Source organism: Hakea prostrata, unplaced genomic scaffold, assembly GCF_041222555.1.
Source record: "Hakea prostrata isolate BN-2017 unplaced genomic scaffold, UWA_Hpros_2 contig_123, whole genome shotgun sequence".
Classification (NCBI taxonomy): domain Eukaryota; kingdom Viridiplantae; phylum Streptophyta; class Magnoliopsida; order Proteales; family Proteaceae; genus Hakea; species Hakea prostrata.
Window position 1 is genome coordinate 147,034 of NW_028291242.1, and position 13,676 is coordinate 160,709.

The following is a 13,676-nucleotide window of genomic DNA, read 5'->3' on the forward strand; positions in this document are numbered from 1 at the left end:
AAGGAAAAGAAGTCTGCCATTGGTCTCCTCATGCTACTCTGCTTAAAAAACCATCCTACTTCTGCTTCCCCCACCCCCAGAAAAGAAAAGTTCAAAATGAAGCCTCAAGCAGCTCTGCATTCAGATGTAAGCATAAATTAACACATAAAACATGACATGTTCTCTCAAACATCACATATCATAAATTTTCTGGTGTAAAAACTTGGATCAAATGGAGTCTCAGCAAGTTAAAGAGTCTGCAAGATTGAATATGGAACAGCATCCTTTCCATACCAATATATCCATGCTTCAAGATGCACGTGTGCAATAACTGACTCAATAACTACTAAATCAAAGGAAAGGTTAACATCAACAAAGGTGAGGATTCTCCCTGTCTATCTTGAAATTTGTGAAAGACCCTTATAATGTATAAAGCAAGAACCAGCTTTTCATGCACAGGTCTAAGATAATTTCCAATAAGACAAACTTTATAAGGCTCCATTTGTTCTGAGGAGAGTTAGGTGGGGTGGGAAAATGCTGATTGTACCACATCAAAATCCCAACCCAAAAATCTCACCATTATCCTATCCAAAGTCCCACTAATTGGATACTCTAATGGGAAAGGTAATTTTACCTCAACATTTGCAACCCCAAAAACACCATCAACGTGGGTCACATCTTCCCCGTAATTCCCTTACCTTCCCCTCTAAAATCAATGAGGCCTAGAGCGATAAAATGAGATCTCATGATTTCTGGATAGTACATTGAGTATTCAGCCATGGAAGAACCTTCTTACCCCCATCATAAGTTGAAATTGACTGCACTGCACATCCTGTTCTAATTTGACAACCTTTACTCCCCAGCTCTTCTTGAACCTGTGAATTTTGTTTTCCCCATGTTAATTACAAGTTTATGATGAATGATTTAGCTGACTAAAAGATATAGGCATAGTGGCAGAAAAAACTAAAACATGTAGTAAGATAAATAATTTAGGGATTTTTTTTTTAAATGCAAATGGATATAAAAGAAGAACCTTGTTGACATAAGTATGTGAACGCAATCTGACAGTTAACCATTGTGGACGGCCAAAAAGCTGCAGCATAAACCAGAGTAAATTTACTACATGTTTCAAACATTTACATAGTTTGGACGAAAAAAAAACATTTATATAGGAAACCTCTGGTGACAGTTGAAAATAAGTTTTGAGCATTAAGGAAAAATGACAAGACTCAAGAAAACTGGTAAACTTAAGGAATTTACCTGAAGAAGATGATGATTCCGGCAGAATGAAAGAACAGAGAAAGCTGAAAAGGTCATCACTCCTTCTGAAGGGCAGGACCAGACTGAAGCACATATTGGCACCTGCAAAATTAGACACCAGTGACATAATTGTATATTGGTCGAAAAAAGGAAATACGCACTTGGAAGTACAAATTACCAAAAAAAAGAGCTATTAAGGGGTAAGAGATCAAAAGCCATCAGAGATCTCACCAGATAAGCCTTCTGAAATAGATCAGAATAGCCACGTGATTTGATGAAATGTCCCAAGGTTTCATTGCGATCAAGATCAGGGTTGTTCTCAAGCTCTTCGAGGTACCTACACATCAGTTTATTCTCTCTAAGTCAAAGAGGTTGTAACATAGGAAAGACGTGCAGTTCATCTTCACTCTGCTGAAAAATTGGGATTCATCTTACAGGATTAAGTCATAAATCAGAAAACGGACATGAGTGACAGGCCAATCAAAGCCAATTAGTTGGATAATTACTGCCAGAATTTCTGATAAACTTCAGATGTTGATGAAAAATCATGTTACACTTTAATTGTCATGTAACTAAATCCTCAATGGAGCATTGTCAATTTACTATGTGAATGTGGCTTGAAACCTGTTATTCTCATCTTGCAGTCTCCTCAATTTTTTTCAAATTTACCTCTAGAAGTGAGCACCAACTACAGGATTTCTTTGATTTTGTTAAGGAAAGAAATGAAAACATTTTAGCTCAACATAAGAAATCCCTAATAGCCACCTAAGATTTCCCGACAGAAAATGTGGAGAAATTACCAAAATCTTGGCCATTGTTATCAACGAAATATCAGATTCTAAATCATATAGTTTGTTTGCATAACAGAAACTATCTTATTCCAAAGGTGATCCCCATACTAGCTGGATTAAGAAATTCCACTGATTTGATTTCTAGCAATGTGATAATTGCCGCATTGATCTTGAGCTCTAAACCACCAGCTGAAGTCAAAAAGACTTACATATCTTGGCTGAACTGTTTCATGATGCTTTTAGTACTCACTTTTCCCTTCACAACTCTATCAAATCCCATAGAGTTGGGATAAGACTAAGTTTTTGTTCCTCTCTACATACATGACTGCAATAAGAGCTTTGAATTCCTGTGTTCGCAGGCTCAATCTCAAGCAGTCAAAATGCAACAACTTCTGCCAACCCTAGATTTCCTTCATGCAACATGCCAAGTCCACGCTAGGCTGAGGCCTGATGGGCAATGCTAATAATCAGGTAGTATCTTCAAGGAGGCCAGCATGACAAAGGAAGTCAATGGAGCACTCACAGTGCTCCACTGTAGGTTCAATGTAACCTAGCATGAGCATCAAATGGATTAGCTAAGACCTCATCCACCAATCCTTTACTGGAACAAGCAGTCGAGATACCAGTGAAGGTGATACAGTTTGCTTGAGACTATGATCCAATCATCATAGACTTGCAAAATCTTGTTATCACATAATTGTAGGATGCCACATCCTTCCTGTGCATCCTATTCAGAATAGAGTCAATAGACTATAGCAATAGCTTTCTTCAACGCTTCTACATAGCACTTACATGTTCATAGCAGCATTGCAAATATGGATACCATCAGACACAAACCCACCTTCACTTAGTCTTCCATCCACACACAGAAATAAACAGTTCCCAGTAGAGCAGCATCAGCAGAGATCAAAACCAAAATGGTGATATCATACAGCAGCCAGCATATAATGGAAAAGTTTAACAGCCTCAGTTGGTTGTCGTTTCTGAATTTGGCAAGAATAATGGCCATTTATGATACAGTTTCTCTCTCAACCATGTCATTTAATAGCAAACTTGCACTTGCCATTCACAGTCCTTTGAATGATCACCAATTATTATGGTCCATAACACTGTATTCCTCCCAGGCATACAAAAAAATAGGCTGCTATATGTCTCCATATGTTCCACATCCCCAAACCACCAGCTCCTCATTGTATTCCAGGAGAGAAGAGCTTCTAGGCCTAGTCCAAATGTCTGTGCTCTTATTTTTTTTTCATGTCCATGGTAGTCGAAATGTCCCGGTTTCCATTACTGTGCAAAAATGGTAGTCCAAGAAAACCACCTTTAAGGCAATCCCTTATCAAACATAAACCTTGATTGCTGTTGAGTATGGCTCATGCTTCACATTGTGTTACAGATGGACACGGGGTCCCGTTCCCTAGTGAGCAAGCGGGGGGTCCGGGGAGGCCGCCCAAGCGGGGGTATGGGGGCAATGCCCCCATAGCCTGTAGAGGGTCCATTTTTATGTGGGACTCGGAGTTTCTTTACAGTTTGGACTTGGGCCAATAGCCGTGGCTTAGGGTTTCTAAGCATTTATATATATTCTCTTTTTTCTTTTTGGTACAAAGGGGCTTTATTAAGCCGGGGGATTGGGACCTCTTCACTAAGAGGTGTTGGTTTCAACCACTAGACCAGCTGTTGGCATTTATATATATTCTTTTGTAACAGAACATTGAATATAGTGAAAAATCTAATGCTGGACGCAGGTGAACCAGGTAAAATCCGTGTATCCTTTTCTTTCTTTATTTTCTATTTGATTGTGTGTGATTGATCGCTCTAATCCTAAAAGTTGCAACTTCTATTCTGCCGTATTTCACATAAATGTCCCCATAAATCTTAGTTTGACAAAAGCTGTACGCAAATAACTCAACTGCAATAAAAAGAACATCTTCGTTAACATATTTACAGACAGCCATAGCATGAAAAGCCTCTGATGGGTTAGGCACAGAAAAACTCATCTGGGCAAGTCACCTTGTTGAGAAAAGGGCGGAAGCAAACTAGGTTTCCCAGTTCCAATTAAACATGTTAGACGCAAATAACTCAACTGCAATAAACGAAACATCTCCGTAACATATCCATAAAAATTGAATTTGAGCACTCTTTAATAAACGGAAAAATCAGCTCAATTTAGCTTGTCCGAGGATACCTCCCTTCAACCTTAGACATTCAAGTCGATGTTCATATTCTCAAGCTTCACACACTCCAGAGATTGAGACTACTTCAGATTGCACAAAGCCCACAGAACCGTGATCGACCATTCTTTTGTATCCAGTAATAAATCATCAATACTGTGGGAATATGACGTTGGATCAAGAAGCAAGAACCACACCGTTGAGAGGCGAGAGCTACCCAGGAAAAGGCGGGAAGAGAGAACAAAAGGTTACAGGGTGCCGGGACTCGACGTGGCTTTGCTAAAACGGATCGACAGCAGGGAGAGCCACCTTGGGGTCGTGGGGTGGTTGTCAATAGAACCCGCCCTAACTTGTCCTGAACCTAATTTTCAATTGAAGGGCTTGGTTTTGGTTACAAATAAATTGGCCCTGATATAGGTTGCATGGATTTTGATTTAGGCCCTAAGGCCAGCCAGGGCCGACCCTTCCCGATCTTAGTTTAATTACTTAACTTCTCGATGCATGAGGGGGTATCATGTATAACGTATTGTTCATCTAATATGATGTTTTTCTTTTCTCTTTTTCTTGATGTTATGTTCTCATAGGCATTCACTTTTTTGGAATTTACAATTTGTATGTGTAGTCCAGATTCTCTCCACCCAGGCAGTGCCCGTCCTCCCATCCCCCATCTCACAAATGGCTTGCACATGGTGCAAAGATAAGGCTGTGTCAACTCAACAATGAGGGTGGAAAGATGGGGATGGCTTGTCTGGATGGAGAAGAACTAATTTCTTGCATGTGAATTATTTTCAACGCGATTAGCAAGAAAAGGAAAAAGTATTTTCGACATAACAAGACCCATAGCTATTGTTGTATCAAAAAAAAAAAAAAAAAAAAAAAGAAATAAAAAAAAAGAAAAAGAAAAAAAGAAGAAAGAAAGACCAATAGCTATTTGAAGCTTTAAACCAAAAGTAGATAAAAAGCTAGCTCAAGTTGGACCGATTAGAATTAAATTAGAATTAGGTCAAGTTAGAAGAACTTACTGGAGAACATCAGTCTTGAACTTAAATATTTCCCGAAGCATTTTCCAGAAGAAAGGACTGAATGCATTAGATTTCTGCGCAAACAAGCTAGATAACCCATTTCGGCTTCCCCATTCGCAACCTTGACCCTTGTCTAAGCTCACTGCGAATGACATATCCGAAACTTCCATCTCTACTCCAAGACTCTCGAAGAACTCCATCATATTTGGATATGTTACCTATCCATCAAACCCAAGCAATTACCTATTTTAGTAATTCCAAATAACAAATCTCTACTTTCCAATTATTTTTTGTTTCATCATTTCCACTTTGAGGCCATTCTTTTTAACATTTACTTAAATTTCGTTCTATCAATAACATTTTTCTCTATAGGTGAAAAAAAATTTGTTGGGCTCTATGATAATAGACAATTTTATTCTCAATTGGTTGACTAGTGGTGTATAATCGGATTCTCAATAACCAAGATAATATAACTAAAATGATCTTGAAGAATAGTTGATAGGTGTTTGTTAAAATGCCTGTAATTTTATTATTAAGAAAACAAGTTTGTGAAAAAAGTTGTCAGAATAGTAGGTTGGCAGAACATGTAAAACGCAATTGATGGAACAAAAAATTAATACAGTAATTTGGACTGGTGAAATTCTCTTGACACCACCACCACCCCCATCTTAAAGTACATGTAAATCGAATAGTCTTGCAATATGAAAGTTCATAAAATAAAAGTGATTTAAAGTTTAATCATGCGAAAAATAAAAGATAAACACAAGTCACCTAACCAATCATGTCAAACAAATCAAGGGCTCCTCTATAAAGGCCCATCCCAGGGGAACTCGGCAATCTATGACAAAATCCAGGGGAACAACTCTTACAAACATCGGATGCGTTGAGATGACAAGGCCCATTCCACATGTTGGTGGTTTAGGCCTGGGTATGAACACAATAGGTTAATCTGTATTCTATACAATTTGTTTGATTTTGACTTCAAGGGTTAATCTTTTCTTTGTTTTTGGTGAAGGAGCGTTACCCTTCAAATGCACGTAAACAGTTCAAAAAGATTCAGGCTCAAATAAAGGTCATTTTATATTCTGAAATCATTTTTATTTACATCTTTCGATATGGGAAATAAAAGTTCCTTGGTAAATAGAAAATTGTTCTTACTTTTTAAAAAATAATAAAAAATTTCATCATTACTACGAAATTTTTTTTTTCTTTTTTCGAATGAGAATCAAGAGACTTAAGTTGGTTTATTCAAGCCATAATTTATCCTCTATGCATGAACTTATATCGTGGAACAGAAAGAGGATAACAGAGAAGTGGGATTCGAAGAGTTCTGTAGCACTAGGCTCTATCCTTATAGATAAGGTTTTTAATTAATTATTATTTATGGTAGACATTATTAGATAATTTTGATAGTACAAATATTCATATTTTTCAATATTTTTGTCAAATAACTGGTCTTTTGGCAACATCTTATCAATTGAACCAAGTGTTATGTAGATATTTATTAGGGTCAAAGATTCTTTCTATTTTCTTATAATTTCTTTAAAATTTAGTTTATATTCAAATAAATCAGAACTTACTTTTAAATTATAATTCTAAAGTTTCATAGATAGTGGATGTTATATATCCAGATGTCTCAAAATTTTTTTCAATCTGCTAGTTCAAGTAGTTTATTTCTCCAAACAATTTTTATTGATTGTACCCAAAAAATGTAAATTGATATTAAATTTCCTATAATATTTTTCTCTCGTCTAATGTTTATGGTTTTGATTGAAAACATTAATGATTTTTCATATAAGAAAAAATATTTTTTCTAGTCAAATCCTGATAATCCGGGCATGCTAACTGTACCAATAATAAATTAGAATTTAATAGAATTCGTCCAACGAAAAATAGAATTTAATAGATATCAATTCCCCATTTATCACCTAATGATATTAGGACAACGATGGTATCAATTATTTAATGAATTCTGACAAAAATTATTTGATGAATCACCGTATGGCAGTACCCATGGTATCTCCAATTTCATTAAATAATGAATTTTTAACTTCCAAAGACGAGGCCATATATGAACTCAAAATATTGTAACAGACGTCGTCCCACAATCACTGTTTCCTATAGAACTGTACGTCTTCTTATCTGATGATAAGTTGACTTGGAAAGCTTGTATAATTATATAATAGATTAAATGAAGAAGAGAGATTAGATAATATAATTATAAATTATATAATAGTTTAAGGCATGTTTCGTTACTTGACTATGAAGATTTCAAAAATCTAGAGATTTCAAATTTATAGAGTCGTGGTTCATAAAATTAATTGTTTGGTTAGCCTGAGTCTTTAACATGAAATTTATAGATTCATCATAAAAAAAAAAAAAATTTATGGTGTCATGATTCAAATGTTGAACACTTTTTTTAGTAGTGAAGATTTCATCTTATACCCATAAATTTGTATGAATCTCTAGATTTCATGCATCCAGAGATTCACACAATCAACCGGGTATAAATCTCTCATTTGTGAATCCAGGTATTTCAAATCTTTGGACTCATGTAACCAAATAAGCCCGAAAATAAAGAAGAGAGATTAGATAATATAATTTAAAATAAATTACATATACACCCCTTAGACGTGTAGATTATAAAATTTATATTCTTTGAATTTTTCTATTACATTTATACCTGTAATATTTCAAATTATATGTCATATCTAATCTATACGTTTCTTTTATTATGACAAATATACCCATACCATTAGGAAGAAAAAAAATTCCCATGTCAATCTCCTTTACTCTGCATTAGATTTAATTAAAAATTTTGAATTTAAAAAGTGGCATTATGTAAGTTAACTACTTACTAAGTTTTTTTTGCTTTACCCAAGAAAAAATATGTTTTTCTATTTAAAATTAACGGACAAATATGTCTTTCTATTTAAAACTAAGAATGTTAGACCTATGGAGATATTTGTATAGATAAAACTTAAGGGCCTGTTTGGTTACATGAATCCAAAGATTTCAAATCTCTAGATTCATGAATCTGAGAATTATACCCGTTTGGTTGTATAAATCTCTAGATTCATGAAATCTAGAGATTCAACTTTTTACACTAAAAACGTGAATCTGTAGATTTATGGGTAAGGGGTGAAATCCAGAGATTTCAAAAAGGCTATACATTTGCACATTCACAAAAATCACGTCGATCAAATGGTTTTTTAGGATGAATCCATAGATTTCATTCCACAACCAAACATCTAATTTTATAAATTATAACTCCATAGATTTGAAATCTCTAGATATTTGAAATCTCCAGACTCATGTAACCAAACAGGCCCTAAGAGAATATAAATATAATAATTTATAAACCTAAGAATATATATGTAATTTACTCTTTAAAAATTGGTATCCTTACATAAGAAGAAAAGAAATGACAATATATATCTTACAAACACACATCTAGGTTTTTCCTCAACTAATAATGCTATGTTCCTTTTTCATTATTCGAGTCAAGTGAATTTCATGTAAGATGGATCTGTTTGCTATATCTCAAATGTATTGAACTACATAGCTTTGCTAGGTCCAAACTTGTAAAAACAGGTTTGCGTATTGCATTATTTTCATATCAAGGTAACCAAGCATAATGTAGTAGACTATGGATTAGATACCAACCATCGTATGAGAGTCAAACTAACATTAAAATTAATTGTATTTACAAAAATGCCATGAACTTGATATTTTTTTTTCCATGATGAACTAAGTTGGCATCCTTTACTCTAAGGATAGATGCGTAGAACACTTAGCTTCCCTTACACCCCCTTCAGTACATACTTAAGAGGCCTTCAGTATATATTTAAGAGGGGGTTCACTTGTTCATATTATCACTTGTTTGAAGTGAGTCCCCTTTTAAATGAATGATAGAAAATATGAGGAGCACCATCCTCAACCTCTACAAGAAAATATTCTAAAATTTGATTAGTTAAGGTTTGGGAGGACATATAGGGATAACTGCCATGTGAGTGAGTCCGATTGAAGGGAAAGGCCAAACCCTAAAACACTCTAGACACCTACATGCACCTATGACCTACAAGTCTACAACTAACCACCAAAGAAGTCTCTAATAAGAAAATAATCATTAGGAAGGGGCTCCTTAGATCTGCCATGCACGCGAAGGGAAGGGGCGAACTCTTAATGAGAAAGAAACTAAAGGGTTACAATCACATAGAGTTGCATTAAAACACCACCAAAGAAGTTTGTAATAACAAAGAATTCTCTAGAAAGAGGTTCTTTAGGTCTGCCATGCATGTGAAGGGAAGGGCTATACTCTTAATGAGAGCATGACTAAAGGGTTACAATCACATATAGAGTTGCATTTAAAAACTCTAGCATTAAAACACTAACATTTCACATGACCTACAAACCACCCAAAGAAGTCTCTGATAAGGAGGAAACCTCCTGAGAAGGTATTCAAATATGTAGAAGATTGTGTATCGATAACATCTTTTTACCACATATCTAGAAGGAGGATCCCTTCTAAGTACTAACAAGATGGACCATAAATGGACATCCCCTTCGCAATATGTAGTGGAGAGGTGTAAAGAGAAAACATTTGTTTACCCTTTAGCCCCCAACTCCTTTGTGAATCTACAATACGTGCAAATTGTGTAATCTTATACTTCTTTGTTTTTTTAGTAAACAAACCAAATTTAGCCATCAGAAATGATTGGGGTACGAATAAATTTATCCTTAGATCTTCTTTAAAAGGATGAATTTTTATACCTCTGTAATATACATTGGTACATATTGATATAGTGGAAACATTCAACGGTAGAAGGATTGCTCTATCAATAATGAATTGTACCTCCTAGTGAAGAGGTCATAAATTCAACTCTTTTTACCAAAAAAAAAATAATAATAAATTCAACTCTTCAAGTGATATATGTAAAAGTCTGAATCATCACCTTCGATAGAAAACATAAAATATTATCAACGGGACCCACACCAGTGCCCCCCCTGGTATTTTGTGGTCTAGAAGCTTTATGGGAGCACATCTCCTCAGAATCACATATTCAAACTCTATATATGCCAATGGTGGGTTAGTTGAGCTGTTAAAAGCTCAAACTCCCATGGGGAGGTCTTGGGTTCGCACCCATCCGGTGGCATTTCATTTTTCAGTATTAAAAAAAGCATCAATACCAACAAACTCTAATTAAGGGTGTCAATCGGTACGGTTTCGGTACGGTACCAACTTTGAATACCGAAAAGCAGAACCGTACAGAATTTAAACGATATGGTACGGTTTCGGTTTCGGTATTAAATCGGTACGGGAAAACGGTTTAAACATTGTATCAAGTGCAGTACAATTTTGGTACGAATGAACTTATGCCACTTTTGTTATTAGTTCATTAAGATACTAATGAAATTGTGATCAACCAATGTGATCAACCAATCGATATAATTTGAAATTAACATAGATAAAGCAAGTAAATCTAATTAATAAAGACAAAACAAGTAAATCTAAGAAGATAAGTAAATGATGAAACAAAAAATTGAAATAGAGAATTAGGGATATGGTAAAGGTAAAGTGTTTTAATTGTAAAATTACAACTTATATCCCTTAATTTGGTATGGTACCAATTCGGTATGGTTTCGGTACGTACGGAATGAGTACCTAAAACGGAACAATACCGAAGAAATTGGTTCGGTATGTACCGCACCGGATTTTGAAGCGGTGCACAAGACATTGGGGTTTTAGACGGTGCGGTTCTGTACGGTTAAAAACGGTTCCGATAATCGTAATTGACACCCTTTAACTCTATATGTAATAGTCCCTACTTATTAATATAAGTTATTAATAAAAGAAAAAAATGAGAAGTTAAGCTGTTTCAGATTCGAATATTACCATTTCAATTTTATTTTGCTCAAAATTAAATTCTTCTGATAAATAGATTTCGAATAATATCATTTCAATGATATTTGGTTCAGTTTTGAATTATGACAGCGATTTCGAATTTTACCATTCCAATTATATTAGGTTAAATTTCCGAGTTGACGTTTGACAGCGGTACTCAGCTACCTCGGAACTTTACAGTTCTTTTTGTTTTTCCAGAAAACAGTTGCAGTGGTGTTTGGCGCGAACATTATCCTTTTGCGACTTTCGATGCAATGTGAGCCATTCGAAATCTTCAATGAAACAAAATCTAAAAGCGCAAGACCGAGAGAGAGGAGAAGAAGAACTTACGCGGTTGAAGACCATGAAGCCGAGATCCAAATCGACGCCTTCGACGGTGACGGTTCTGGCATGGCCTCCCAAGTAATCCTCCTTCTCATACAACACCACCTTCACTCCTGCTTTCGCAAGTTCGTACGCAGAGATCAGTCCACTAATCCCTGCTCCGATCACTGCCACTCTCATCTTCACTTAATTGGTTAGCTTCAGTCTAAAGCAGAATATCTTCTTTCCTGCTTCATTAAATCCATAATCTCGAAATCAACACCAGAGATTCAGAGATTTCAGACAGAAGCAACTTTAACAGAAAAAAAACAGAAATGCGCTCAATCGAGAACTTCGCATTCCGAATTAAAATTGACAAAATTATAGAAGACGTTCTTGCTCTTACACAAGCCTAAAAAACTAAAAATCGATGGTAAGACTATCACATTTATCAATAGAGAACAGCAAACACTTGGGAGAATGGAGAATACCTAAACTCAAGAGCAGTTTGCAAGTCTGGAAAACTAAAAATCGATGGTAAGACTATCACATTTGCCAAAAAAGAACAGCAAACACTTTGGAGAATGGAGAATACCTAAACTCAAGAGCAGTTTGCAACAGATCTGAATATCTTTAACACCACTACAACTTTCAAAATCCAATTAGCAGCCGAGGATAACGAAGGTGCCACTCCAATTCAGATTCCTACATTACCGATTGGTCGATTCTCAACAATCAAGAAAGAGAGAATGATATAAAGAAAGAGCAGAAGAACAGAGACATCAGAGAAGACAGGAATACCTTTTTCTCGAGCTTTCCAATGAAACCTTTCGTTTTCTGCTGTCTGCTGTAATTTGATATTTATATGGTTAGGAGTAAGAACGGTTCTCTAACGATACGGGGTTTTATAATTTTCCATTTAGGGTTTTTACATTACGATTCTGTCTTTAGAAAAATATTAAATAGGTGGTTTTTATAAGTAAATTGAGGTGATTGGTAAATATGCGTGACTGTGGACGGTGCGAGTAATGGCTTTCTGTTTTTGTCAGCGGGAAGAGACGTAGATGTATTAATAGCCACAGACTAAGGTTACGTTTAGATCGATCAAAACTCATCTCAACAAACCCACCAACATCGGACCAATACCAGGTCCATTTTTGACAAGAAAGCGAACCAATATTTTCTTGTAGATGTGTGCCATGTATTCTAACATTACATCAAATGGTTGAAATCTATTTGTAAATCACATCAAAACCTTTATGTGATTTACAAATGGATTTTAACGATTTGATGTGATGTAATTAGGACACACATAGCACACATCTACAAGAAAATGGATGATCCATTTCAGATAAATTTCCACCAACATCACTTTATAAAAAGACACATAGCTGGGTACTAGTCAAATTTCATGTTTAATCAATCCTATATGTTATGCGTTTAATGAGGCCTAATTTTGTACCATCAGTTTTGAAATTATTGGTACAATGATCCATGTATGGGGCGGGAACCCCGGGTAATTCAACATAAGGAAAGGTGAAGAATGGAAGTCTAGATTAGAAAAGCACCAATGCTTTTTCGTCACACATATTTTGTGTCCTTATAAGACTAATTGGGGGTCCCACCTATGAATTATTTTATTATATTAAAAAACATGCCCACATATATTTTGTGGGGGTCCACACATATTTGAAATAAAAAGTAAATTGTTGATAATGATTTTTTTCCCGACAAGATATAGGTAAATTAAAGCATTAGTATTAAAAAAAAATACACATGACTTCAACCCTAAAAAATCAAATGCAAACCAAAATTTTCTTTGGTAAGAGGGATTTTTATTTGCAGCTGCTCTTATAGACAGCAGCCGACGATCGAGATTTGACCACATCCTGTTAACGGTTCAGATTAAAAACTCAAGGGTTTACATAAAAATATCACTTTTTTCGCCAACAGAGGAATAGTAGGATGGTTAGGAGCCGCTTCTCAATGGAGAAGTCAAGGGTTCTTACGGCGGCATATGTAATATCCCTATCCCTATATAAAAAGCGCCTTTGTACAAAAAAAAAATCACTTTTTTCAAATGGAAGGATAATGGAGTAGTTGAGAACCCCAGATCTACCCTAGGTTCAATCCAGCAAAAAAGCATATGTAATATCCCATCCCCAATTTCCCCAATTTTCCTATTTTCCCATATATAAAGTGCCTTTGTTACAAAAAAAAAAAAAAAAAAAAAAATTTTTTTTTT

General features: G+C 35.3%; 1 protein-coding gene across 5 annotated transcripts in view; it reads right to left on the reverse strand.

Moving 5' to 3' along the window:
- The window catches only part of LOC148998822 (uncharacterized), a 35,107-nt gene extending 22,800 nt beyond the window's left edge, over positions 1–12,307 (reverse strand). Inside the window, exons 1-8 of one of the 5 annotated variants that reach the window (XM_089141691.1) lie at positions 12,233–12,307; positions 12,027–12,136; positions 11,459–11,679; positions 5,224–5,441; positions 1,471–1,576; positions 1,240–1,341; positions 1,013–1,072; positions 776–854 (exon numbers count right to left, since the gene is read on the reverse strand). In XM_089141691.1, the coding sequence (XP_088997817.1) occupies positions 776–854; positions 1,013–1,072; positions 1,240–1,341; positions 1,471–1,576; positions 5,224–5,441; positions 11,459–11,632 (739 nt within the window). In that variant the 5' untranslated portion in view covers positions 11,633–11,679; positions 12,027–12,136; positions 12,233–12,307. Of the gene's footprint in view, positions 1–775; positions 855–1,012; positions 1,073–1,239; positions 1,342–1,470; positions 1,577–5,223; positions 5,442–11,458; positions 11,683–11,922; positions 11,999–12,026; positions 12,137–12,232 lie in introns of those variants that run through there. The other 4 variants (XM_089141692.1, XM_089141694.1, XM_089141693.1 and 1 more) reach the window with 4 other exon arrangements.
- Positions 12,308–13,676: the final 1,369 nt, after the last annotated feature.